Source organism: Neurospora crassa, linkage group III (genome assembly GCF_000182925.2).
Source record: "Neurospora crassa OR74A linkage group III, whole genome shotgun sequence".
NCBI lineage: Eukaryota > Fungi > Ascomycota > Sordariomycetes > Sordariales > Sordariaceae > Neurospora > Neurospora crassa.
Window position 1 is genome coordinate 1,641,763 of NC_026503.1, and position 23,610 is coordinate 1,665,372.

General features: G+C 51.3%; 2 protein-coding genes across 3 annotated transcripts; one reads left to right on the forward strand and one right to left on the reverse strand.

Moving 5' to 3' along the window:
- Window positions 1-346: 346 nt before the first annotated feature.
- Window positions 347-6,261, reverse strand: NCU06500 (cell division control protein 25). Its single transcript, XM_952047.3, has 4 exons — window positions 4,425-6,261; window positions 1,867-4,354; window positions 1,539-1,809; window positions 347-1,272 (listed from the first exon to the last, which is right to left on the reverse strand). The coding sequence occupies exons 1-4, from the start codon at window positions 5,268-5,270 to the stop codon at window positions 1,245-1,247; spliced, it is 3,633 nt and encodes a 1,210-aa protein (XP_957140.3). The 5' UTR covers window positions 5,271-6,261; the 3' UTR covers window positions 347-1,244.
- A 13,096-nt stretch (window positions 6,262-19,357) lies between these two features.
- NCU06503 lies at window positions 19,358-23,440 on the forward strand. 2 transcript variants are annotated; one of them, XM_011395623.1, is made up of 4 exons: window positions 19,358-20,081; window positions 20,199-20,432; window positions 20,487-22,302; window positions 22,363-23,440. In XM_011395623.1, the coding sequence occupies exons 1-4, from the start codon at window positions 19,898-19,900 to the stop codon at window positions 22,499-22,501; spliced, it is 2,373 nt and encodes a 790-aa protein (XP_011393925.1). In that variant the 5' UTR covers window positions 19,358-19,897; the 3' UTR covers window positions 22,502-23,440. The 2 variants fall into 2 exon arrangements, with proteins under 2 accessions (XP_011393925.1, XP_011393924.1); XM_011395622.1 differs by having other exon boundaries at window positions 19,383-20,081; window positions 20,199-22,302.
- Window positions 23,441-23,610: the final 170 nt, after the last annotated feature.

Consider the following 23,610-nt stretch of genomic DNA (forward strand, 5'->3'; position numbering starts at 1 on the left):
TAAAACTACTATGTACATGGATGGGCGACATCGTGCGATTGGGATGTGGGAAAGGTTTCCGAGGTACGGGGGAACATGGTGCCCATGGGCATATTTCACTTCATTACCCATCGGTAGAGGTAATATAAGCATGATGTCTTGTTCTGTTCGATCTAGTTCTGAGCGGGGGGTTGTGCATCGGTGTCTATGTTTCCGTGCTTAGGGGGTCTAAACATTGAGGCGAGGTATAGAGTAGTCCTTATGTTTGCAAAGGAAATAAAGATGAAAAGTTCCACGATTTTATCGAGGTCACCACGCTTACCTAGACAACACTGTAACAAACATCAAGAAAACAAAAAAGTGTTGTGTCAAAACCAATCGTTCCACCCCTAGATCCATTGAACCTAATCTGTACATATGTATAGTGGTAGTAATATTGATAGACCTTGCCATCCATAAAATGATTCGTGGCCGCTTGAATGTTCTCAACATAATATCTTGTGACAACAAGAGAAAGTAGATCTATGCCTATCTCTCCTCTTCTTCTAACATTTCAAGACAAGTAGTGTTTGGATATATCCCCATTTCAGCCCATATGCTCATCCCAACCCTCATCGCGTGGTATCATTCTTTTGCTTCTTCGTGCGCCAACAGATACTTCTGCGGCGAGCCCCCCTTTGTATTCCTCATCCAACTGACCCTTTACATTCATCCCAATCCACCCCACACGCGGCTCAATCGTCCGTCTTGCTTCACGGAACAGGGAAGAGAGTAGGATGCGTAGGCTCTTCCTTGGATTCTTCTTTTGAATCGGTTCCACAGGCTGAATCTGCTTCGGATGTGACCAGCTTTGCAGCGTTCGATTAAGCTTTAGTGTTGCTGCTCGTCCTTGTTGGCGCAGCAGTGTTCGCCCCGAATAAAGTGCTCTGTCATCCAATGGCATCCGGTACGTTGCGTCGAGTGTTAAAACCATCATAAGTTCGACGTCCCGCGACACGAGTATTTGTGATGGACTTGTTCGCCAGGCATCTTAGGTCTTAAAGGGTGACCATAACTGCTCCGCAGCATTGAGCTTAACAAACAGTTTGTACCTCGTACTAAGAAATAGTATATATAGCATAGCGGCTTGGCCGACGTAAGGTACTTGATAGCGCTGCTCGGAAGGAAGGCAGCTAAGTAAGGCGTTTTCCGCTGTGGTACTTTCGACAAAATCATCGATGTAAAAATGGCTCGGTGTCGGACGAAGATACGTGGACTTTGTTGGATCATAGGAATCCAGACTCAGCCAAAACTCTGTAAAGTACAAGAAGAAAAAGTTAATAATCCGCACAGATGATGATGAAAAAGGGTGATGGATGTGCTGGCCCGGCTGAACCCAGCGGGTCACGAAGGGGTGCGGGAAGTGACAAAGCTAAGACTACCAGCCGAGTCGAGTGATGTCCGAAGAAGGACGAGGCCAATCAAGATTGCGTGCCCATGCCGTCCTCCCTCCATCACTTTACTGGAAAAAAAAGGCACCCCCATGCACGGCCACCTGGCGGAATTTTGGCTCTACGTACCTGACGATCTTCTCATCTTCTCTCTCGCGGGGCTCGATTTGCAAACTCTTGTCGTACATCTCGTGCACGTCTCCGGCAGCTTGCATATTGGACAAGATATACTCCTGAAGTTCAGGTACTGGCTGTAGCGAATATGCGACGTTTTGATACTGCTGGATGTCTCCGATAACGTCTGCGGTCTTCGCCCGCTTCGCAAAGTTGATCTGGTTCGTCTTCTTCAGAACCGACGGGATACCATCTTCGATGAAGGTAAGATCCGTAAGATACACACCTAAGAATCTCAGGTTAGCATTCGACCAGAACATAAGGCTTCACCATGGCTTCTTACCAAAGAAGGGAATGCATGGAGGGTTGGACAGATGCAACGCCTCTCTGTATTCACCAAAGTTCTTAGTACTAGCCATGAGCTTCCTCATGGTTTCAAGCGTCGCGAGAACGCGCTGAGGAATCTGATCCCATGTTCTTTTCAAGCGGGCAATGGGTGCGGTTCCCAAAGCTGAAATGATCGATGTAAGTGTAGAGAAGTTGTTAAGAGCCCGGCACTTGTCGGCAACGGCAACGAAGTGTTTTATGACGACAACACGCTTCCTAACATCGGTTTGCGCCAAAATCATCTCAGCCACCCAGTTGGTCATCTGGTTCGAGTGCAGAATAAGGGCCTTGACATTAGGTGCTGGTTCTGGCTCCCCTTCGGCAACCTTCTTCTGCCATGTCTTGTTGAGACATTCTGTAGACTTGATCTTGCCATACAGGCGCGACTCGATGATAGTAAGCTGACGCGCAAATTCAGTGACATCAATATCCAGAAACTTGAGCTTCTTCATGTTCTTTGGCATGATTGGCGCAGGCGTATTCTGGTTGACCGTCTGGATCATGCGACGAACATTGACTTCCTTGCCGCTCCGCCGCTGTTCCAAGACGGCCATCAAGCCCTTGGAACCTGGTGTCTCTGTCGACTTCACTGTCTCATTGACGAAGTTGTAGACATCAAGGATTAGCTGCTTTGTCTCCTCACTCTGATCTTCCATCCAAAAGTTATCGAACCAGTTCTTAAGAATGTTGACCACTCGGAAGCGGATAAGCTTCTGCTTGCTATCACGCCACTGCTCATACTGGGTCTGGGTAAGGCCCTCGGGTGGTTGGATGCCGAATCTCTTTACGAGGAGCTCGAACAGTACGCGAGCCGAAGTAAAGGACTTGTACGTCAACAGGAAGGTGTTATTGAAGTTCGAGTCAAGCTTGTCGTGGCGGGTAAGCTGCTCCACCAAAGCGAGGAGACTACCACCCTTGACGACGGGCGGCTGCACCTTCTGATCCCAAGATAGCTCAGCTTCGTAGTCCAGACGCAAGAACTCAGGTGTGTCATCCACAGGCTGAATCGGCGTGGGATCTTCTCCGAAGAATTTCTTCATCTTTGACGGGTCACCCTTCCGCTGGAACGTGGGAGCAGTGGGATCGCCCTCCGAAAACGATGCTGAGCTCATCAATACCGGTCTCAGGAAGGCAGAGTCAGTCCTCAAGTGCCGCTCATACGGCAACGAGTCACCTCTGCTAAGCGGTGTTCGTTGCATAGGTTCACGTGCACGAGCTTCTGCTTGTTGCTGCATGACCATCTGGACTTGCTCGGAGAGTAGTTGGAGAGAGAAGCCGATGTGCGAGGAGTTGGTCTCCAATGCTCGAGCACACTGACGAACATAGTCCAATCTCTCTTCCAAAGCATGGCCCCGCACCTCGGACCATTCATCAGCGAGCGGGCCAGCGACGGCCTGGCAGCCAAGCACCAGGTCGGAAATGTTGTCGTACAAGCTTTGTTTGTTTGTCGCAAAATCAAGAAGCTGCGGCTGCTGGAACCCGTTGCTGCCAAGGCAAGAAAGGTCGATAGACTCAATCGTGGCAATCCATGGCTTGAACATGTCCACGACCTTGCCACCGGCAGCGCAAATATTGTTGCTGATTACTTCGTGCCTGAAAGGCGTCACCACCTTATCCGTGACAACCAAGCTCTTGTCCAGTTCGCGAATGCCGGAAACCAGCATACGCTTCAGCTCATCCAGCCTTTCCAACAACTTGCTGTCGAGGATGGCAGTGGGCTCCACTACACCCTCTTCATCATCGAGGAAATTGGAGGTAATAGGGTCGTGCGGGCCAAGGCCATTAGTCTGCCAACTCCCACCAGAGGTGGACCCAATTACAAACCCGGGGAACAGCCGAGGAATGTCTTCACCTCTCTGCTGCCTAGCAACTTCGACATAGCTGTAAACTCCCATGAGGACGCCATCGGCCTCCTGCAAACACTTTTGGACGGACTCGGCGTTGGGCCAATCGGCGGCAGCAATGTGCGAGGAAATCACGAGCTTGGAAAACTTGGACATCATATCGCGGAAATGAGGGTATAGCGCCTTGTTGGTCGAGATGATGGAAGGCTGGCCTGAATGGTTGTCGGTTGTCCCTGAACCAGCCGCCAGGAGAAGGCGCAAATGGTCAGAGATGTCCTCGGCGCGGGCAACGTACTCGGACCGGTGATTGTTCTTGATGGCCTCGCGATAACGGTCAATTGCCTTCTTCATGTTGGCAACCAGTCGGCTCCAAGTGAGAGGTTGCATAGAACCATCGTCAAAGAAGGAACGAGGAATTGTAGCGGCGGTAGGGAGGTTGAAAGTCGCGCTAGTGAATGCGGTTGTCGATGTCATAGGCACTATATGGTGATTGCTGTTGAAATATGTCTCGGTACGGCCCCTGTTACCGGAGGGCTGTCCGTTGATAGAATCCATGGACGTGGACGGTGAGACGCCATCGTATAAGCGGCGGTTCTTGGGCTGTATTGGAGTAAGCCCCTCATTGTCCTACGAAAAAGGCTGAGTGTGATCAAGTTTTGTGTGAACTTACAAGTGATCCTCGGGATGCAGTCATGAAAGTTTCGCCCTCGACTTCTGAGGCCGAGGTGATATCGTCTTCATCCTCTTCATCCTGGGTCAAGCCACGTGCCATCATCTCGGGAGGCGGCCTGGTCCGGTCGGGTATCGTCACATTCATGCGGTCACGGGGACCGGTCTCGTTAACAGAAGCAGGCGACTCAAGCGGCAATTCATTGCTGCTCTCGCCGGTCATGGTGTTGTAGTAGAACAAGTGGCCCAGGGGGGTGGCTTGAGGGATCCAGAAATCAGCCCTGGATCGATCGCCATCGGTTCCCTCGATGGGAAGAGAATCAGGGTCATCATCGCGATCCGATGCATCATCCTCGTCAAAGCTCTCGTGGTAGACATCGTGGTCTTCGGCCTCTTCCTCCACTACTTGTTCGGGGTTGGCCTTCTCCTCGGTCTCGCCTGGAGCGTCATCGGGGCTAGCGATTACCTCGCAATAATTACTGGGAAACCATCCTCTGACACCGTTGATGACACCATCCCACCAACCGCTTTCAAGCTGTGTGATAACTTGGATTATATCGCCCTCGTGAAAGCTAAGACTGGTCCTGTCGTCTGCCTCGTAATCGTACAGCGCGCGGACATACATGGTGCCCGCGGGCGCCGTGCCTACAACGCCATTCATGGAGGAAACAGGGTCGGTCGCAAAGAAGAAGGAGGAGTCGTTGGGGTCGACCAAAGTCGTCGCGTGGCTTGAGTCGGCGGCAGCGGGGTCGCGTCGATCGTAGGATGTTTTCTGAGACTGGGTATTGTAGGAACTGGTGGTATTCTGACCCTGAAGTAGCGACACAGGCGTCTGTGTCATTAGCATATTGAGCGTGTCGTGGTGACGGGTAGAAGCAAGCGAGGGTGTAGAATATCAAGGGCCGAAGATCATGTTCCGGTCGCTGAGCCTCGGGTGGTGTAGGTAAGCAGGTGATGTACAAGTAATCTTTGCAGAAGTCGGGCGTCCAAGGTGCGCTAGGTCGACGTAGGTGGATGCTTAGGAGAGACGGATGCACTTTGTCCCCTATTTCAAGAGTCTGACGTCGGCGGGAATTAGATTGGAAGGGTGATCCAAAAGTTTACTCGGCGCTAGAGGCTATGGAAAGAACAGCTGTCGCGACAGACGATCTGAGTGGTCGGAAGGCTGAGGCGTCGGCGGGTAAGGAGTGGTGAGAAAGTGAGGCAACACGGGCATCGATTCGCCGACCGCTCCTTGGTGTGATGGTCTTGTAAAGCGCTGGCTCGAAGAATAAAAGAGTCTAGTGTAGTGAGAGAGAGAGCTGATGCAAGATCAGGTATGTATGTAGGTATACGTCTAGGTAACCGGCGTGATGATGATGATGATGATGATGACGGTGGTCCGAATTCCTGTCGGTCGCGACACGTCCTTGTCTTCCGGGTCGTTCTCTGTTCGCAGAAGGGGTTCTCGGTCGAGGCTACGTTGCCTGATGCTCTTTTGTCGAGTTTGGATGGCGATGACTCGATATGATATCGGTCTCTCGGTGCCCGCGTGGCCAGGTCGTAAGGGTCCAGGGGGCGGTTTCTGGCAGTGCTGTCGAACCTGAGCGGATGGTCGAATTGTCTTCTCGTCACTTTACCGGCATCCGATTTGGCCTTTTGACTGAGGGTTCAACCAAGAACCTGGAAGTATAGGTTGTTCGTCAGTTGGAGCGGAAAGACTGGACGGACCTATATCCGGCAAGGGGGTGAGGTGCCTAGGTGAGATGCATTGGGCGGGGGGGGGGCGTCTCTTTTTGAGAGGGAGCAGTCGACGACGGAAGGAGAGAGTGGATGATGGCCTCGCACTGCAGTGTGTGTGTGGTAGGACGAATGGACAGCCAGGGCAGGTCGTAGGGAGCACTGGGCGCATTGGGACTTGGGACTTGCCCGGCAGCCCGGGCTCCTCCACTGTGGGACTAGAGGGGACGGAGGGTCCTCACTTTGCGAGGCCCTCTTTCCCGCTCTCCAACGGTTCTGGACCTTTGATTGGCTCGTGCTCAATTCGTCTCTGGGACTGATAGGTAAAAGGTAAGGAGTGCCCTGGATGGGGGATCCATAACATTATGGACCCTTTCGGCTATTCACTTTCCCTCCAGCAGGCAAGCCCTCCCCTCGTTCAACTGAGTGCAATCATAGGTAGCTTCCATCGATTGAACCTAGAGGTAGGTACCTACGTATACTCCAATCTTGAAGAGTGCCATTTGCGACAAGTCTTCTTTTGTTGGACATACACATCTCATCGAGAACAAAGAACACAGCATCAAATCAACAGAGGTCCAACAAGTATTATGCACCCGATAAACTAAGCAAAAAGAGACAGTCGCGTTGCTGGCCTCGACCTCGCTGATCAGTACACTAGACGGATCAGTACGGGGTACAAGAAGTACACATTGACTCGTCGAGGCTCCCGTCACTCGCTGGAGACGAAAAAGAGTAGACGGCCTCGGCTGGGTCTCGAATCCCATTGGCGAGGGCAGTGATTGGCAGCCTCTTTAGTGTACAAGCCAAATACACTAGCAGCTAGGTAGAGGTAGTTACACTACACCCAGAAAGGGAAGCACGGCCCCGACCACCTATGCAAGTCACTCGGTGCTGCCCTGCAGTCGGACAATCAGCCCTCGAGGTACCTGGCGCGAGGACGGACCCTACGCAGTAAGTAACTCAGGTCTGAGTGAGCTGAGGATCTTGGTGTCGGCACGTACAGTTGCTGAGCTCCCACGGAAATACTGTGTTCCCTCCCTCTCTCTCGAGAGAAATCACCAGTTGGACTCTTTTAGGTCGGTTCGCTTAGAAGGCGATGCCATGCTTTATCCAGCTGCTAATTTCTGCAAAATAAAAAAACCAGTCGGCTCCTACAAGGATCAGGAAATATCGATTTCAAAAAGTCAACTTTCCGAAATAAAGATTCGACCTCAGCTTCCCAGTTCAGATCCCGCAGAAAAGGGTAACGATCAGAAACGGTAAATGTTTCGGTGCGGGTTCCGGTTTCGTATAGTAGCACTTCTACAGGCTTCTATTACAGCTCAGTACAACTAAACGAGTAGGTACACAATTGAGAGCAAGCGGGGCAGGCACCGTGACCCTTCAGTTCCTCAGCTGGAAAATAACAGCGAGAAATGCTTCTCCATGTTGCATTCTCCTCTTTGCACCCGCCATCGTCGACAACCATGACACGCGGCAGCGTTCCCAACAGTCCGGACAATGATACGTATGGCTCGGACTCGTTCATCTCATCCAGTATCATCTGAATCACGAACCGTCCAAACTGTTGTACCACCAGGCAGGTCCGAGCGCCAGAATATATTCCCGTTACTATGAAATAGTCAGTCTTTTATTCTCTTCTCTGGATGGCCAGCTGAGGAACCCATGAGCCCCCCACCAGATCATTCGATAAAGGATTCCCCCGCTGGAAGCCGTTCGGGCTGTTCGCGTCATCACCTGGAATTAAAATGACCGAATATAATCCAGCAGTCCAAACCGCAAAAAGACAAGCTCCGGCCACAACGAAGAGGGGGTTTCCCTTCCACGGCTCTTCCACCATGCTTCCGCGCCTTCTGGAAACAAGGACAAATGCACGAAATGGAAGCGCTCAACAGCCGTGCAAGGCGTGGAAGCCCCACGGGTACGGTAAGCTACCGTCCCTTAATTTGCCCTGTTGCACGCCATTGCTCGATCCGTCACTGGCATCGTTGAACCGTTACACGCATTAAGCTTGTCAGCCGGGCAGGGTCTCCAGATCTGGAAATGTCTTCATCGACCTCCATACCAAGAGCTGGGCCACGCCTGGGACCGTCATGCTACCAGGTACTAGCTGACTAGGTATGTATGTACATGCCCTCGTGGCGTCTCCCTGTCTTGTCTTTCACTTCTTCCCACCCCTGAACATGTAAAGATGACACGGAGATGAAGAGCCCCCCACCCCCATAAAATATATCGCAACTATAAAAGCCTGCGCCTCCATTAGACGACAACTGCTTGATTAGGAAGCCCACAAAGTCTATCAATGCCCTTTGTCGATAACGAGCCGTCCTTCGAAACTTCATCACCACATCACTCATTCTGATCAGGCAGGTCAGCCAGATGCACGGGAAGCTCCCAAGGCAGGACCCAGGAACTTTCGGCCTCTTCCTATCACCTCCCACGTTTTCTTTACTCCCCTGGAAACACCCCTCTAGTTGAGACCTTTTTTCTTCCCCTCCATCAGCCTTTTTCCCCCCACCCCCCACATAAAGTGTATGATGAAACAGACTAATCACTGAGGTCCGGCCGGGTTGGACCTGTGTCGCCGGAATTACACAGCATACTGTCCAGACATGTCCAGATGGAGAGGGGAGAGGACATTAGATTAGGTTGAGGTAGTCCACCTCGTGGCATTCCATCTAGAAGCAGCGGACATCCCGTCGACTAGGGGCCCAAGGATGATGACTCGAACCACTACATGATGAAAAAAACGTGGGACCCCAGACGTCGGGACGGTAGCAGGGCCGCTCTCATGGCTCGGCCAGACCAGACAAGGGAAGGCCAGTTAATCATCACGGATCACAATGTCAGCGGAAGCAAATGCTGGGACCCGAGCTGGGACTAAGGAAGTTCGTGTCCTGGCGTCCGTTACGATGAATGGATGCCATACACATTCCCGCGTGTTCCATTGTTCCATTGCCACGTTATGCACGCCATGGCCCCTGAAGCCAAAGTCATAAGGTTGCGTCTGATGCTTTGCTTTAAAAGGGAAAGGCCACGGCTATCGACGGGTTCTAGGCCTCGAGAGAGATTGAATATTCAAAAAAGCTTAGGGGGTGGCACGATTGGAAATAAGAGCCAAGACCAAAAGTGACGGATGCCATGTGGGCTCTGGAGTGGCCGCAGGAGAGAATGACTACTACATAGGTGACGAAAAGAGAAAGAGCCGTTCCTTGCTTCAGAATTATTCAGCATCTGGAACGGTCCCTTTACTCTTGGACGAGAAGCCTCATGAGCCTAGACCTCCGGAGGAACTATGAAGAAAGGCGACACCAATATCATAGTGATCCTACCTGACGAGTTTCCATCTAAGCCGTCAATCAGTACCTCAAGCGAAGCGTCACTCGAAGTCCGATACCTCGTAACTCACCCAACTACCGTTCCCGCTCAAAGACCGTTCATTTAATTGCCGGAGGTAAAAACAAGATAATCCCATCGTAATTCAAGCCTTTCAGATACGTCTGGCTCTGGGTAGGTAGGTACCTTACACAATCATCATTGTCCATGTTTCAGACAAACGACACGGTAAGGATCGTAAGAAATAGATTGTCGGGTTACACGATATATAGAGAAATGAGCTTATTGAGGCTGAGGCTGAGGAAGGACGGACAGGGAGGCAAGTGGAAGGAAGCAAGCAAGCAAGCAAGGGGCTCTGTACTAGGCACCTGAGGGTTATGTAGTAGAATCCAAAGCCCATGCAGATTCAAAAAAGTCACGTACTTTCTGGAAGGAGAAAAAAAATAAAAAAAATAAAGCAATAGGGAAAAGTTGATGGGTTGGTGTGTGACGAGATTCCCTTATGGGACAAGTGAGAGGCCTCTTTTTGATGTGCGGGAAACGTGCAATGAGCGCGGCGAGAACATCTTGGTTGGAACCAGTCAGCTTCATGGTCATGACTTGACGCACTGGGTATCTTATTTCTAAGTAACTGGTTTTCCAATGCCTTGATGTCTACGGTACCTACCTATCTCTGGAGGTGTGGAGACAAGTTGACGAAGTGTCCTAGACATAACCGAGGAGGATATTGAACAATGTGAGGAATAAAATATAAAAATATTCTTCTAAAAAAAAAGAATTAAAAAAAACCTATGTTTAAGAAAAATTGAAGTGAAAAATAAAAAAAAAAGAAATAAAAGCCAGAAAAAAGTACAAGAAACCTCCATGCCATTGGGCAAGGGTAGAGACGACATAAAAAAACATGATTACAATGGAGCCCTTCTGTAGACAATGACAGAACTCTCGTAGAACGAACCGGTAGAGTCAAAAAAAAAAAAAAAAGAATTCCTCGTGTTTTGTACGCGTAGAAGAACAATGTGGGGTTTTTCCCGACGGTACTGCAAACAACATGAAAGTACGGCGGCGTCTTGAACATGACACTCAACGAGTTCTTGACACTTTGAATTAGTACATTAAAGAAAGAGAATAGAAAACTGAAAGCGTTGAACAATGCGTGCACAGTTTACGTGCTTGTGAAGCAAAGTACTAGTCGGGCAAATATGTTGTTGTTGTTGTTGTTGTTGTTGTTGTTGTTGTTGAACCCCCCACGGCCACGTTCTGCCTCTCCTTACTCTAGGTATCAAGTTATCCATCGACATCGTGCTTGAATGTCGCAGGTAGCTAAGGAAGATATAGCAGGAGACGAGGAACGTATCAGGCAAAATACTAAGCATCCCTGGTGCCACTCGCCTCGCAATGGGTATGTAGGTATCTAACTGATGAGTACACGGGAGATGTTTCCAAATGCGATGAAATATAGATTAGGTACTGCCCTACCTGGGTGACACTTGTCTTTTGGAAGAATGTCTGGTGAGAGCGAGATAAGAGACAGGACATGACAGGATAGTACTGTTATCCTTGGTGTGTTCAACCCATTCATACCCAACACCTATTCAGAGTCTGCGCCTTTCCATGATGTATAGACTAGACTACCTAGTTGTGTATCACTGGTAACTGGTCTGAGACAGTCACTTAAAGGGTCTAACAAGTTGTGTTTTCTGTGTCCGCAAGTTTTTACACGGTCAGGTTTATGCCACGCCTTGCCTGCCTGGCTTTCTTACTAAAGTAGAGGGGGCTTTTCGAACGGTCAATAGCACGGTACTGATCCAGCCTTGAGCTGTTTTGATGAACTTGTGGTCTCCTTCAACACTTTATCCTAGAGATGACAGCCAGACATTCTTCAGATAGTATCAGTTGAAATATAAAGCACTCGCCTGAATCGATGTATATTATTTTTGATATAAAGCCACACTTTTGATCATGTTCTTTACAGCGTAGCAGATGAATTGTACCATACATGGTCACTCATAGTCCCGCTGGCGAAGCTTGGGAATCTCGCCATGATACTGTGGTACCTACAGCTGAATTGACGGTTTGATGGCAAGAAGATGTATCAGGCTGACGGCTTTTGCTTCGTACTTGCCTATGTTGCGTCCAGATCGAATCAGTAATCTTCCAGGCGGAGCAAGGCCTGTATCTCTTGCCATCTACGCATCTGTAGTGTAAGAGGAAGCCGGAGGGCAGGAACGACCGAGAGCAGTTGAATTGACTGCTCGCTCTTTTCGCACTCGCCCACCATTGCTCCTTCTTGCGTACCCTCCAACCGCCATTTTGGGACAGAAGCCCCCATTCCGCGCCCACCAACACCGGCATGACAATGCCACAAAACTACTGACCCCACGGCAAAGACATCAACGCTAAGTCAACTAGGTAAATAACCCTACTTACTAACCTAGTCCATGTCTTGCTTAGGAACCAAGACTCTTTCGAGAAGGTATGGAAAGCAAGGTACAGGTAGGTAGCTGACTAGTAGTAGCAAGGGGCGTGGAATGTCCCCGGCGAGATCGATCTGATTATGGGTCAGTTTGTTTTGTCGGGCCTGCTACTTCCTTGAATGACTGTATAAGGTTTTCGAACTATTATAGATCCACGGAGTCTGAATTGGGAGATCGTATAGGGACACTTGCTGCTCACTGAGGACAATGTACCTTGTGAAAATCCTAATGAAGAGCCTATCCAGATTCTAATGTGATCTTTGCTCTCTTTCCATCTTTTACCACTCAGCTCCATATACTTAATGATTTATGAAGGCCTATAACGGTAGCTCGCTGCCTTCTTCAAAGGCTGGGCTGATCACTGCAGTAGTTCGCCATGGTCACTCAACAGTGAACAAAGATAACGAGCAAAATACGAACGAACGAAAGAAACAAAGCACGACAGAAGAAAAGTAAAAAACGTCAAGAATACTACTGCAGAACTGCAATCTTCGCTCCCGTCGTAAACGTCCCTACAAGGAGAAAACGGTTCACCGAAGATCTCCACCTTGTCACCCTTCAGTTGTCGATCTCTTTCCATCCGTTCATCCACCGGCTCGTCGACCCAGCCTGTCCACAGGTCCACCCTGGATCGTTCGATCACCCATGTACAGGTATGTATGTTCTCTTCCCGCGTCAGTTGGCCAAAGCTACAAAAAAAGATGACGAACCCCATTTGAAGCAGACCAGTGGGTTTCCAGAACAACAAGAGACCAACAGACTGATGGTTTTTTACGAGACACCAAAGTGTCGTGTTCGACAAGGGGTGTGTATGTAGTGTAGTATAGAGATGCAAGGAACAACAAAAAAAAAAAAGAAGAAACAAAGGAAAAGCGGTGGAAGCCACTCTGCACTGCACTGCACTTGAACAGTGCCAATCACGTTGGCGTTTCGAGCCCTACGAACGGAGCACTTAGTTTTTTTTTATTTTTCTTTGCAACGTGGATCCCGTCCCGCACCGTCCGGTCAATTACCGAGTCACGACCGGCGGGCCGGGTCAGGGGAAGGAAAATAAAAAGGACGGGCTAGATGGCATGATGGAGGGGGAGCCCAAAGGGGAGGGGAGGGGTAAACGGAGATGACGATGTTTCTTGAAACGGGTGGCAGGTACATACGTACGGGGTAGTATAGATACCGTGGGGGGTTTTCTTTTCCTTTCGAAACTTACATACCCCGAAGCAGTACGTGAAAGCAGGATGATGTGGACAACGAGATGATGAGGGGAAGACACATGGAGAAAAATGAAAAAAAAATTGGGGGACCCTTGATGGGAGGGTGGGATGGCAAGCATGGCATGACATTTCATAGCAGAAAGTTGGCGATAATGTAAATGTAAAATGACGGGGTTACTGTGATGCGAGCATGTAGAGGTATGTAGGACTGACAGACACACAACACACTGCACAATATCAAAGCATGTAATAGGTGTTTCAAGACTTTTGGTAGTGTTGCTGCAGAGTGTCTTGTGCTCATCACAATGTTCATGTTTTGAAAATGCACACCTGTTGTATGTAAACTGAACATGAAATGCATCTTGAAGAGAGCAAGATGAAAAAAAGAACCCGAACAAACGAAACAACGAAACCTGTGTTCTCTGTTCCTGGTGCCAAGCTCATAAGGAATTTATGACAAGCCAATCGACGTCCAGGGGCCCCTTTTTTCGAAGTTACCCTAACGTGCTTTAGCTCAAACCCAGTAAACAGGGATCTCTCGTGGTGGGAAAACGATCCCAAGCTAGCGGATCCAATGTCTTTGAACCCATTCGTTCTCTGAGCTCCCCGGAAACCACCCGCGGCCTCCCCACTTGAAAAGGCACGAGGATTGGCTCACGGTGCCCATTTCCAGCGGGCTGAGGTTTCCTCTTCAGTGGGGGGAAGTGTCCGTCTGCGGTCTGACACCGGAACTCGTGCGGGTGGTGGTGGGGCTTGTGTTCGCGAACGGAAGATGAAGCGAGCAGCGAGCTGGTGGGTTATTGCTGGCCATATCGCTGCACTGTTTCTCTCTATTCTCTCTTCCATGTGCTGTTGTCATTCGAAAATGGTGATGGCTGATGAATTTTGGGTAAAAGAAGAGACTGCTGAAATAGTATCACCTCTGGCGCATGGGAAATGGCCGTGTTTGACAAACGATTGAGCAAAATCAATTCCCAAAATAGTACGACGGCGAGCCTACCTTTGAATGAATCACATAGGCCGTTTGATCTGGTTTGCCAACCATGCCTGGGTGTTCAATCTCCAAGTGTATGGCATGGCATGAAGAAATTAATGATTTCTGGGAAGAGCAAGAGCATAAACTGCTCGTCGCGATTCGCTATCCACCATCGTGTAGTGTAGATGAGTGGAAGTACCACGCAGTCAAGATGGTCCCCCGATTGGCGCGCGGCCATGGTTGGCCCGTCGACAGGACTGGCAGCATTCTGCCCACTGGTTTTCGAGAACGCGTTTCGATACTGCACACCAGCCTCTCCATTCATCTGGACGGGAATGTTGCGCTTGCGCTTTTGGTCTTCGGGAACCTTATTAGTGGACCGATGGAAAGATTCTTCGAAGAAGCTGGGGAGGTTGCATCCATGGCGCTCTATCCCGTATTCTAGTGGCAGATCAGGTACCCCTCCTCGAAGTCACTCTCAACTGTCGTCGTCTTGTGTCGTGTGCTGTTGCGTGCTGTCGTCGACCGTCGTTGCGGTGGCTGCTGGTCCAATGTCAATCTGGGAAGATTGGAGAACGAAAGCAGGTAGCAATTGTGCCAGACGCGGTCTGCCCGCGAGCGTCCATGTGAGTGCAACCCACCAAGGACGCCGGCTTGAAGGCCGGATTTAAGTTCCACATTGTTGCGTTGAAGTGAGCGAACTTACACAGTACACTGGAAGCGGTAAAATGGGAGGAAGGGAAAATGCAACGACGGACGGCAATCAAAGCCGGTGCCATTTCTGCAGCAATCCCGGAGTTCGAGGCAGCATATGGGCGCAAATATCCCAAAGGAGATGCCCTTCTCGGAGCCATCGGTTGCGATGCCTTGTGCTAATCTCGAAAACTTTCTCGTTACCCAATCCTTCTCGTTCCGCGGCCCACGTCAACACAGTCAGTCAGAGTGGGATAATTTGTATACCTCTAACAACTTGCGGTGCAGCCATCCATCACCGACTCTTCATCTGGCTGGCTGGCTGTTGATGTTTTTGCTTCGTGGTCTTCCATGGACGTGAACATGATGGTCTCTTTGACGTGAGAGTGACACCTCTTGCCCCTTCTACCCCTCTTGCCCCTCTTGCCCCTCGTGAGCCCCTCTCATGAACCCATCTTGGTCTTCCAAGTTGAAATGTCAGTCTCGTGCTGTACAGTGTGGCCAGCGAGATTGCGGTAAGTACACTAAGTGGGAGCGATAACGCGATGTTCCCCGGATTTGCTGGGATCTCGTTGGCCAGGCCGCCAAGCCGCCAAGCCGCCACTTGGTCGGATCTGCCGCTTGGAAGGTAAGAGCGAATCCACAGACGTCGCCTTTGCCCTGGTCGCCGCCGGCTTCCACGATACCTCCATCTCCGTGTTCGTTGTTTTGATGGCAAACACGGGATTCTTGTGGAACCGTACAGCGTGGTGATGGATCGTCGATGTCCATACGAGTGGGAATGCCCATGTGATTTCTCGTTTCTTTGGTACACTAATCCAGAGCCCTGAAGTCATAATCATCCGTGTAACTTAATTTTCGACAAGGAACTTCGTAAACACCATTCGCACGCCTTTGTAATTGGCAATATTCGACTAACAAAACAGCAGGATGGCTGCTGAGGTTGGTCGCTGGAGTGTGATGTGCTATGAGCTGAAATTGTCGGCCATCTTCCTTCTTTCTTTTCATTCCCAGGTCCGCATTTCCAGGAGTGTCCGATTCGTTGGCTGGGGGGTTGGGTAATGCAGTGTACAGTGCTTGTGAAGATCTTGGGACACTGTCTTTGTATCCGCATGTTGGACCATCAGCATCATTGTTGCAGTGAAGTAGTTCGTGGTGTTTTTCTGACCCCTCGCGCAGTGCAAATATGTTGTTCCAGCGCGTTGTGAGATGGGGAAAAAACGCGGGGCAGATAAACGGCGAAGACACGCGGGTCATTGTACTCCTAGTGGAGCTCAAGCAACTACTGTACAACCCCTCTGTTGATTTTGTTTCTTCGCGCAAGCATGAGCGTTTTCGCCGTTGTTGCGTTATGGGCTGGCCCTGTTGTCAATGATTGTCGCCGCATCGAGTCAGCCATCGCAGCATCTCGCACAAAGTGGTTCCGAGGAAGGTCGGTCATGTGCCACTGTCAACCATTGCGGTAACCCACAATAATCGCTACAAGTAGCGGGGAATCCGTCGGTAAACACCGCCCGCTCAAGGTCAAGCCGGGAAGGACAAGGCCCCGGCTAGCTGACTGGCACGACTGGCAAGACTGGTGACAAGGTGAACACCCGATGACAAGACACGAGCTGAGACGAGCCGAGGGGCACCGCTGCCCGGCGGGAAACCTACCCCTCGAACCCCTCAATTTCAATGACATCCACTCGGAATTGGAGTCTGTCCTTGGGATTTGTCGCCCCCGCCATCCCGCCAGCCGTCATGGGCCACCTTTGGTGTGATGGGTTGTAGACCCCTCCTTGACGGCGAGAAAGCTCGGAGGTCCAGAACTCCAGAGAGCACAGCCGATGTACATTCTTGAGCAAGAGTGTGAAGCTGTTCGGTAACAAGAAGCTTTGCCTGCTCGCCGGTTTGCGTGACATAGAACTACATACAGAGCCCAAAGTAGATAACCTCCGAGTCCCGAGAGCTGTGATCACGAGATATCACACTGAATCGATCGATATTCAATCCTGCCAGTGGCTGAAGAGCACGTCGTGGGGTCCGAGATGTGGCACGGAGACCCAGCAATTGGATAAGAACGTTGGGATTCCTCATTGCTTCGGACCCAGCCTCACTTTTGGAGATTGGACTGACAGTGCAACAATGGAACGACGGGCATTGCAGCAGCAGCATCCGTCATGCAGGTCAACCAGGGCAAGCCAGGGGTTGTCTTGGTTGCTAACTTTTGAAAACGTGTTGCGACCTCGATGTACCTGGGTACGACAGCTCCCAGTTTGCTAGTCGTTCGTCTAGAAGTTGTCTTATGATGTCTGGTTCCTCGTCTCGAAAAACCGATGTCCTGGTAGAGAAAAGGGTGCCCGGAAAGCGACGTCGGTCGAGACTGGACATGTCGAGGAGCGGCATGGAACATGATGCTGTTCCGCGGTAGGTACACGCGCCTTACATGCTTTCTCCAACTCTGTTACAGTGTGGGTGGTGCAGCAGCCCCGCGAAACAAATTGTCGACTCTCGACATCCAACGGCATAGCTCCCGTCATTGATATTTTGCGGTGCCCTACGGACGACTTAATGCCAACACATGGAACTCGGATTCCCTCGACAACAAAATGCTCCGGCTGGGCTTGGGACACTACAGCGATGGAACAGCAGCCCTGACCCACTGATTTCTAGCATCTTCAATGGCTTCTGTAACCCAAGCCCTCCGCCCCTCTACCCTGCTCGTCACAAAGACAACAGAGGCATGCCCGTTACGCCCGGGCACACGTCCTGGCATAGGTAGGTACCTAATCACGATATGGCGGTCAGTGACTGCAGCGCGCCAGACAACTCATCATCAACCACGAACCACAGATAGGACTGCGGGGCCCAGCCCAGAGCCAGGGCCCAAGTTGAGAGACCCGGGTCAGGCGGGTGTCAGTGGGAGAAGAAGATTCATGCCAGCATTTCGGGTTCCCAGTTGATCTGCTGAAATATGCAATGTGGAAATTCGCCTATCTCGGTGTACTTGTATGTAACGTAAATCCGGTGGTGAGGTGTCGCAATCCAAGTTTGCGTTCCAGTCTGTCTTCCACCGTGCCGTCGCTGACAATCAACTTTTCCGCGCCGGTGTCGCGCGCCCGCATGACTTCCGCTCTGGCCGAGCGTAACTTTTGCCCTGGATGGAGGGGGAAGCGGCATAATGTACCTGGATTGTATGAATGGCCAGGGCGAGTTTGGAATTGGCTGAACAAGCTGCGGCAGCTCCAAGTGCCCGGGCTTCAAGCATGTCCCACTTCGACATTACATACTCCGGCAACACGCACCGCACCATGGAAGCATGGCAGCATGACTGCTGCTTCAAATAACGACGGACATCTCAGCGGCAGCGGGATGACGAGGATCCATGAGATTGCTCTGGGAGGGGCTTGGGAGGGCAGATCTGTATCTGGCCAACTGGTTTCTGGATGCACTGTGTGGTCAAAGAAATTTGATGACGGGTCTCGCAACACGAAGCAACACACTTCGACACGTTAGCTGGCCAGGTACCTGCAGAGCGGCATAGCGCTATGCTGTCGGCGAAAGCTGCGCCAGAAGAAACATTTAGGCTTATCGATGAGACGCCCCTGCCCCGCGCCTTGCATCCCGGCCTTCAGGTCCTTCCCCTTTTCTGGTCGACATGTCAAACCCGCCCCACCTTGGCGAGGTACTCGAGACATGACCGGCCAACAGCTGTCCAGTCACAGCCGGCGCCTTTTTGCTGGGAGCGCACAACAGACACACAAAAAAGAAAGGGAAATGGCCTTTCTCATCTCAGACTTGTGACGCACCTCAGTTTGCGAGACTCACCGCTCTGGAAAAGGTGGGCAAGTGGGCAAGGTGGGCAGCCCGCGAAAACAGGTGTCCCAGCATTGCTGGCTTTCACCTCGAACATCTTTTGCTCGCGGCGAGGCCATGATGTCGAGTGCCTCGATTTAACTTCCTTGCGACTTAGGTTGCAAGACCGGATGGAAAGTGTTATGTTTAGTAGGTAGAGGCAGGTAGGTAGGTAATCCTGTCCCGTCCCAACCACTGGAATTAAAGACCAGGGAATCTTGCCCATTTATTTGTAGACTGCTCATCGGAAGGGAGGACGTGGGAGACAAGCCTGCCGTAGAGGTAGTACCCTGTACCTTTCGGCACCCCTCGATCAGGCGAGCTAGGCCAAATCGAGAGTCTGCAAAAATTTGCGAATGTTTGGCACCTGCGGTTTCGTAGCGGGCGTCGTCGGGTCGGGGGGGTTCTGGGTGCTAAAACGCGGTGACTGCACACTGGTAAGGTACGACATCTGAAGGAGGCCTGTCGAGGGTGACCTACCTAATTGCAGGGCACCTGGCTTACTTACCGGGCCTCCATCTACGACCTGACTTCCACTTCGTTCCCTTGAGAGGGCCACCCCCCACACGGTCTAGGCTCGCTGGTTTACACACGGTGCTGGCACTGGCACACTGCACTTCAGTTTTGGCTGGCACACCTCCCGTCCACCTCACTGGCACTCGCAGCCCCAGTGCAGTACAGCCGGAGTGCAGGCAACGGGAAACGGGCGTGGGAACTGCGCGTGGAACTGTCCCCCCTCTCTGCGCAAACCATCTTTTCTACCCCGTTCCCCCTCTTCTCATTTTCCAAAACCCCTCCAGCTTTCCCTCCCGCATCCATCCCCATCCCCATCACCACCACCCACGCCAGCCACCACGACAAAAGGTCGGCATTCCACAACCGCATCCGCCGAACAGTCTTTGCTTCCCACGGCAAGACGACCCCTCTGCAATTCAATTGGCAGGGGCTTCCCTCACCATCCGCCACGGTTTCTTCTTCCATGATTATATCACCAATGAGCAGCTTCACGACACAGAGTCACGTCGACACACTTTAAGTCCTACGGGAGCGCCCGCGAGCGAAGGAGTCAGGCGATCTCAACTATCGTTCTGTGAGGATCAACTGGACTTCCGACCACCACACCTAATTGTCGCCGTCCACGTCGATCCCGTTGTAGCAGTTCGAGCCATCCGCAAGAGGTAGCGAGGCAGCTTCACCACCAGAACCGACATCCCCCACATCCAAAATGCCAGGCGCAAGCGTGGCTGTCGCGCCTACGACGGCGCCTGCAACGACCACACCAGCACCAACATCAGCATCAACACCACGAAAGGCGCCAGGCGCTACACAGCCAGAGAGAAAATACAAGTGCCAGTTTTGTGCGAGGGCCTTCAGCAGGAGCGAACACCGCAGCCGCCACGAACGTTCACGTACGCTTCCTTTCCTCTCCTCTCCTCTCCTTTCCAATACTCGTCTCTTTGCTTTCGAAGCACTTCTCTCGTTCATGTTTTTTTTGTCCAAACAGTCGCGCTAACATACACTGGCAGACACCAAGGAGCGACCATTCAAGTGTCTCAAGTGCAGAAGCACCTTCGTACGACGTGATCTCCTTCTCCGACACGACCGCACAGTCCACGCCAAAGATGGCGGCATACCTCTTCACAGCGACGGGAAGCGTCGCGGTGGTCCCAAGGCGGCTCCTCGCCCTGCCACCGGGCCTGCCAAAACCCCCATGGACATTGACACTTCAGCTCTTGAGCAGTTAGAAGCCAGTAGTGACGGTATATTTGATGTGGAAACCGCTGCGATGCTCGTTGCTGACCTTCAACATAAAGCCACCTCCCAGGCGCGAGCAAATGGCGCACCTTACGATGGCAATGGGACCATGTCCTTTTCGCAAACCAGCACCCCGACTATTGAGCCCTCGGTACCCTTTACCAACGGTGCGCTCGGTCTTCCCCAGTGGGACAGCTTCATCTCTCACGACTCGAAAGCGCACTCGGTCATCTCGGGTCCCGGATCCTTCGATACGTCACATCCCAACCATATGGCCCCCATGGGCGGCCAACACATCAACGGGCTCCCCCTTTCGTCGCTCCCGCCTTCGGTGAACGGCACCCCCACTCCCCAGTCGCCATTCCTGCCGCACCGCACCCATACTCCTGTGGATGCCACTCAGGCTCACGCCGGCCAGAAGCCTCCCCCTCCTCAGATCAACAGCGATGAGGAGAGGAACATGATTCTGGACAACATCCGCGCCCACGATGCCGAGCATGCCCTCCCAGAAGGATTTCGCGTCCCGAGCTTACCGTCGATTAACCGATACCTCGCGACATATTTCGGCTTGTTCCATCATCATCTACCATTCCTTCACCCAGCCTCGTTCGAACCCACCCGAGTCTCACCACCGCTTCTTCTCGCTCTACTATCGATCGGAGCCCTGTATGCTTTTGATCAAGAGAATGCGTACATGCTTCATATCGGTTCGAAGATCTTGGTGAACCAATTCCTTCAGCATAAGGAGAATTTCAGCTCGCGCAAGTGCCCGCTCTGGACCATGCAGAGCTCTCTTCTCAACATGATTTTTGCCAGCTGGAGTGGTGACCCCAAGGGATTGGAATGGGCTTGCTCAATCAAAAGCCTTCTTGCCAACATGGTTGCTGGCAACAGGTATGAGCTCAAGCTTCGCCAAGAGGCTCGTGAAGGACGCCCCCCAACACGCGCCGAGTGGGTTGAGGATGAAGGTTGCAGGCGTACGTACTATGCGGTATACATCTTCTTCGGTCTTCTCACCCTCACATTCAACCACACTCCGGCCATCAACTTCAACGAGTTCGAAGACCTGCAGCTCCCAGCCACCGAATTCCTTTGGAACGTCAAGGTTGCTGATGAGGTGGCCTGGCAAAAGCATCTCGAAGCGTCTCCCGCTCCGACATTTATGGTGGCCCACGATAACCTCTTCCAGGGCGAGACGCTCACGTACAGCGCTTTTGGAACGCGTGTTATGATCAATGCGCTCTTCTTGGAAGTTTGGTATCACAAGAGGAGTCCCGAGGCTTTGCAGGATGTAGTGACCGAGTACAAGCTGAGACTCGCCCTTGAGACGTGGGAGAAATCTCTAGAGTTCTGCGAGCACGAGACAGTAGCGGCTCCCCTGCACACGCCCCAAACGGGCCATCCCTTGATTTTTAACGCTAAGGCCATGTATCGTAATGCGCGTGCTCGCTTGGAGGTGGACTTGAAGACGGTTCAGGAGGCCCTCCGGTACCATGACTCCTACGAGGTCGCCGCTGCCATGTCGAATGCCCGGGATCGGGTACGACGCTCAGGTGAGATGATCAAGGTCATTCAGGTTTGCTATGACTGCATTGAGACTGCGGTCGATACTGGTGTCCGCTGGGTGGCTCGTACCTCGCCTACAAACTGGAGTATCGAGCACCCATTGGGTGGCATGGACCTCATGATCATTCTCAGCCTCTGGCTCTATCGTCTGGAACATGACGAGGAGCAGGCGACGGAAGAGGAGCAGGTCATGTACAAGCGTGTGCGAGAGCTGTTTGCGAGGGGGCTTCAGGAAAAGATTGACGGCCACCTTGGCGCTGTTGTCGCGAGACTCTGGGCCTCAATGCTTGGTGAGGTCGTTGTTTGGGGGTAAGTGATTCCCGAGGACAGCCATTTGACGATTTTCGGCTAACGTGATTTTGTTTGCAGCATCACCCGTGTTATGGCTGACTCCTTCCGCCTCCATGAGCAAGCCCTCATCGGGTATGTGGATGACATCGAAGCATCCCCCAGTGTCACGACCCCTTCGATGACATCTCAAGGGGCCGATGAGGACAGCGTGTATTAGTTGTGACGAAGTTGACGATCTTATTTATGGTTTGTGAGGGTGGGGTTTCGGCATATACCTTTTTCGAGCGGTTTTGGGTTCTCGTCATTGTTCGGTTTCCTTGCTTTCAGCATTTCATTGTCGCTTCTTCCCCCTTCAAGAGGGACTTTCCAATCTCTGTTTTTCAATGGCTTCAGGGTTCATCGGCGCGAAGGGGGTGGGGGTCTGAAGGGTTTCCTTGATAATTCTTCTGGGGTAGCTGTGGCATTTCGCGTCTGCATGGTGGTGGTATTGGGCAATGATGGAGGGACAAGTTTGGTAATCCGGTTTCGCATTGGTCCCGAACGGCATGAAGGAGGATCAAATCGCGCACAAACGCTGGCGCAAGCCTCTAATAATCCGCAACACCAACACGGTTGCTGGTCCCATGTGGGAAATCTTTTTCCTTCTCACCTTGTCTCGTTAGCTACGGCGCCCTTACCGCTTTATAATAACCCTTTCACGTCTTCGCCGCTGTTGTGTGCGGCGGCAGACATTCATCTCCTACTCGATTCACTTTTTTCAGCTTCTGATACCTTTGTTCTACTACAGTTCTTGGCTTTGTTGTCGTTGTCTGTTTTACTTGCCGAATTTTCACACGTTCTGTTTTCTGCCTTACCATTTCAGTATTAAGTTTTCCTTATTTCCTTTCTCATTACCCTCCTCTGTACTAGATATCAGGACTAGGGACGCTGTTTCTAGGCAGAACAGGTGGACTGTAGGAGCGAACGGACTAGTTGGGTTTTGTTCTTGGTCTTTTCCTGTTTTCTTTGATCGTTTTCTCGTTGGGAATGAATGAGCTTTGGTTTGGCGCATAGTTAGCGAGCTGAACTCAAAAGTTTGTTCAAGAAATACTATAGCAAATCTCCTTACAAGACTGATAGTTAATTCCGAATGGGCATAAAAATGTTAATCTCTCTATCCTCACTTCTACCTCAAGGTCGTGAGTTGCGTATACAATGTAGACTTGGTGGGTTCGTTGAAGTGGTCTCGATTTTCTCCATATTAATTCACCAAGGTAGTGTCACAGAAGTTCCTGCATGTAGCCACAAGATCTCTTTTTCTTATTTTTACTTGTACTCGCGATCGCC

Coding starts and splice junctions, on each gene's coding strand:
- NCU06500 (XM_952047.3), bottom strand. CDS start 5,270: ATGCTAATGACACAGACGCCTGTGTCGCTACTTCAGGGTCAGAATACC. Junction 4,355..4,424: donor CTGCATCCCGAGGATCACTT/GTAAGTTCACAC, acceptor ACTCCAATACAG/CCCAAGAACCGCCGCTTATA. Junction 1,810..1,866: donor TCCATGCATTCCCTTCTTTG/GTAAGAAGCCAT, acceptor TGAGATTCTTAG/GTGTGTATCTTACGGATCTT.
- NCU06503 (XM_011395622.1), top strand. CDS start 19,898: ATGCCAGGCGCAAGCGTGGCTGTCGCGCCTACGACGGCGCCTGCAACG. Junction 20,082..20,198: donor CAGCCGCCACGAACGTTCAC/GTACGCTTCCTT, acceptor ATACACTGGCAG/ACACCAAGGAGCGACCATTC. Junction 22,303..22,362: donor GGTGAGGTCGTTGTTTGGGG/GTAAGTGATTCC, acceptor TTTTGTTTGCAG/CATCACCCGTGTTATGGCTG.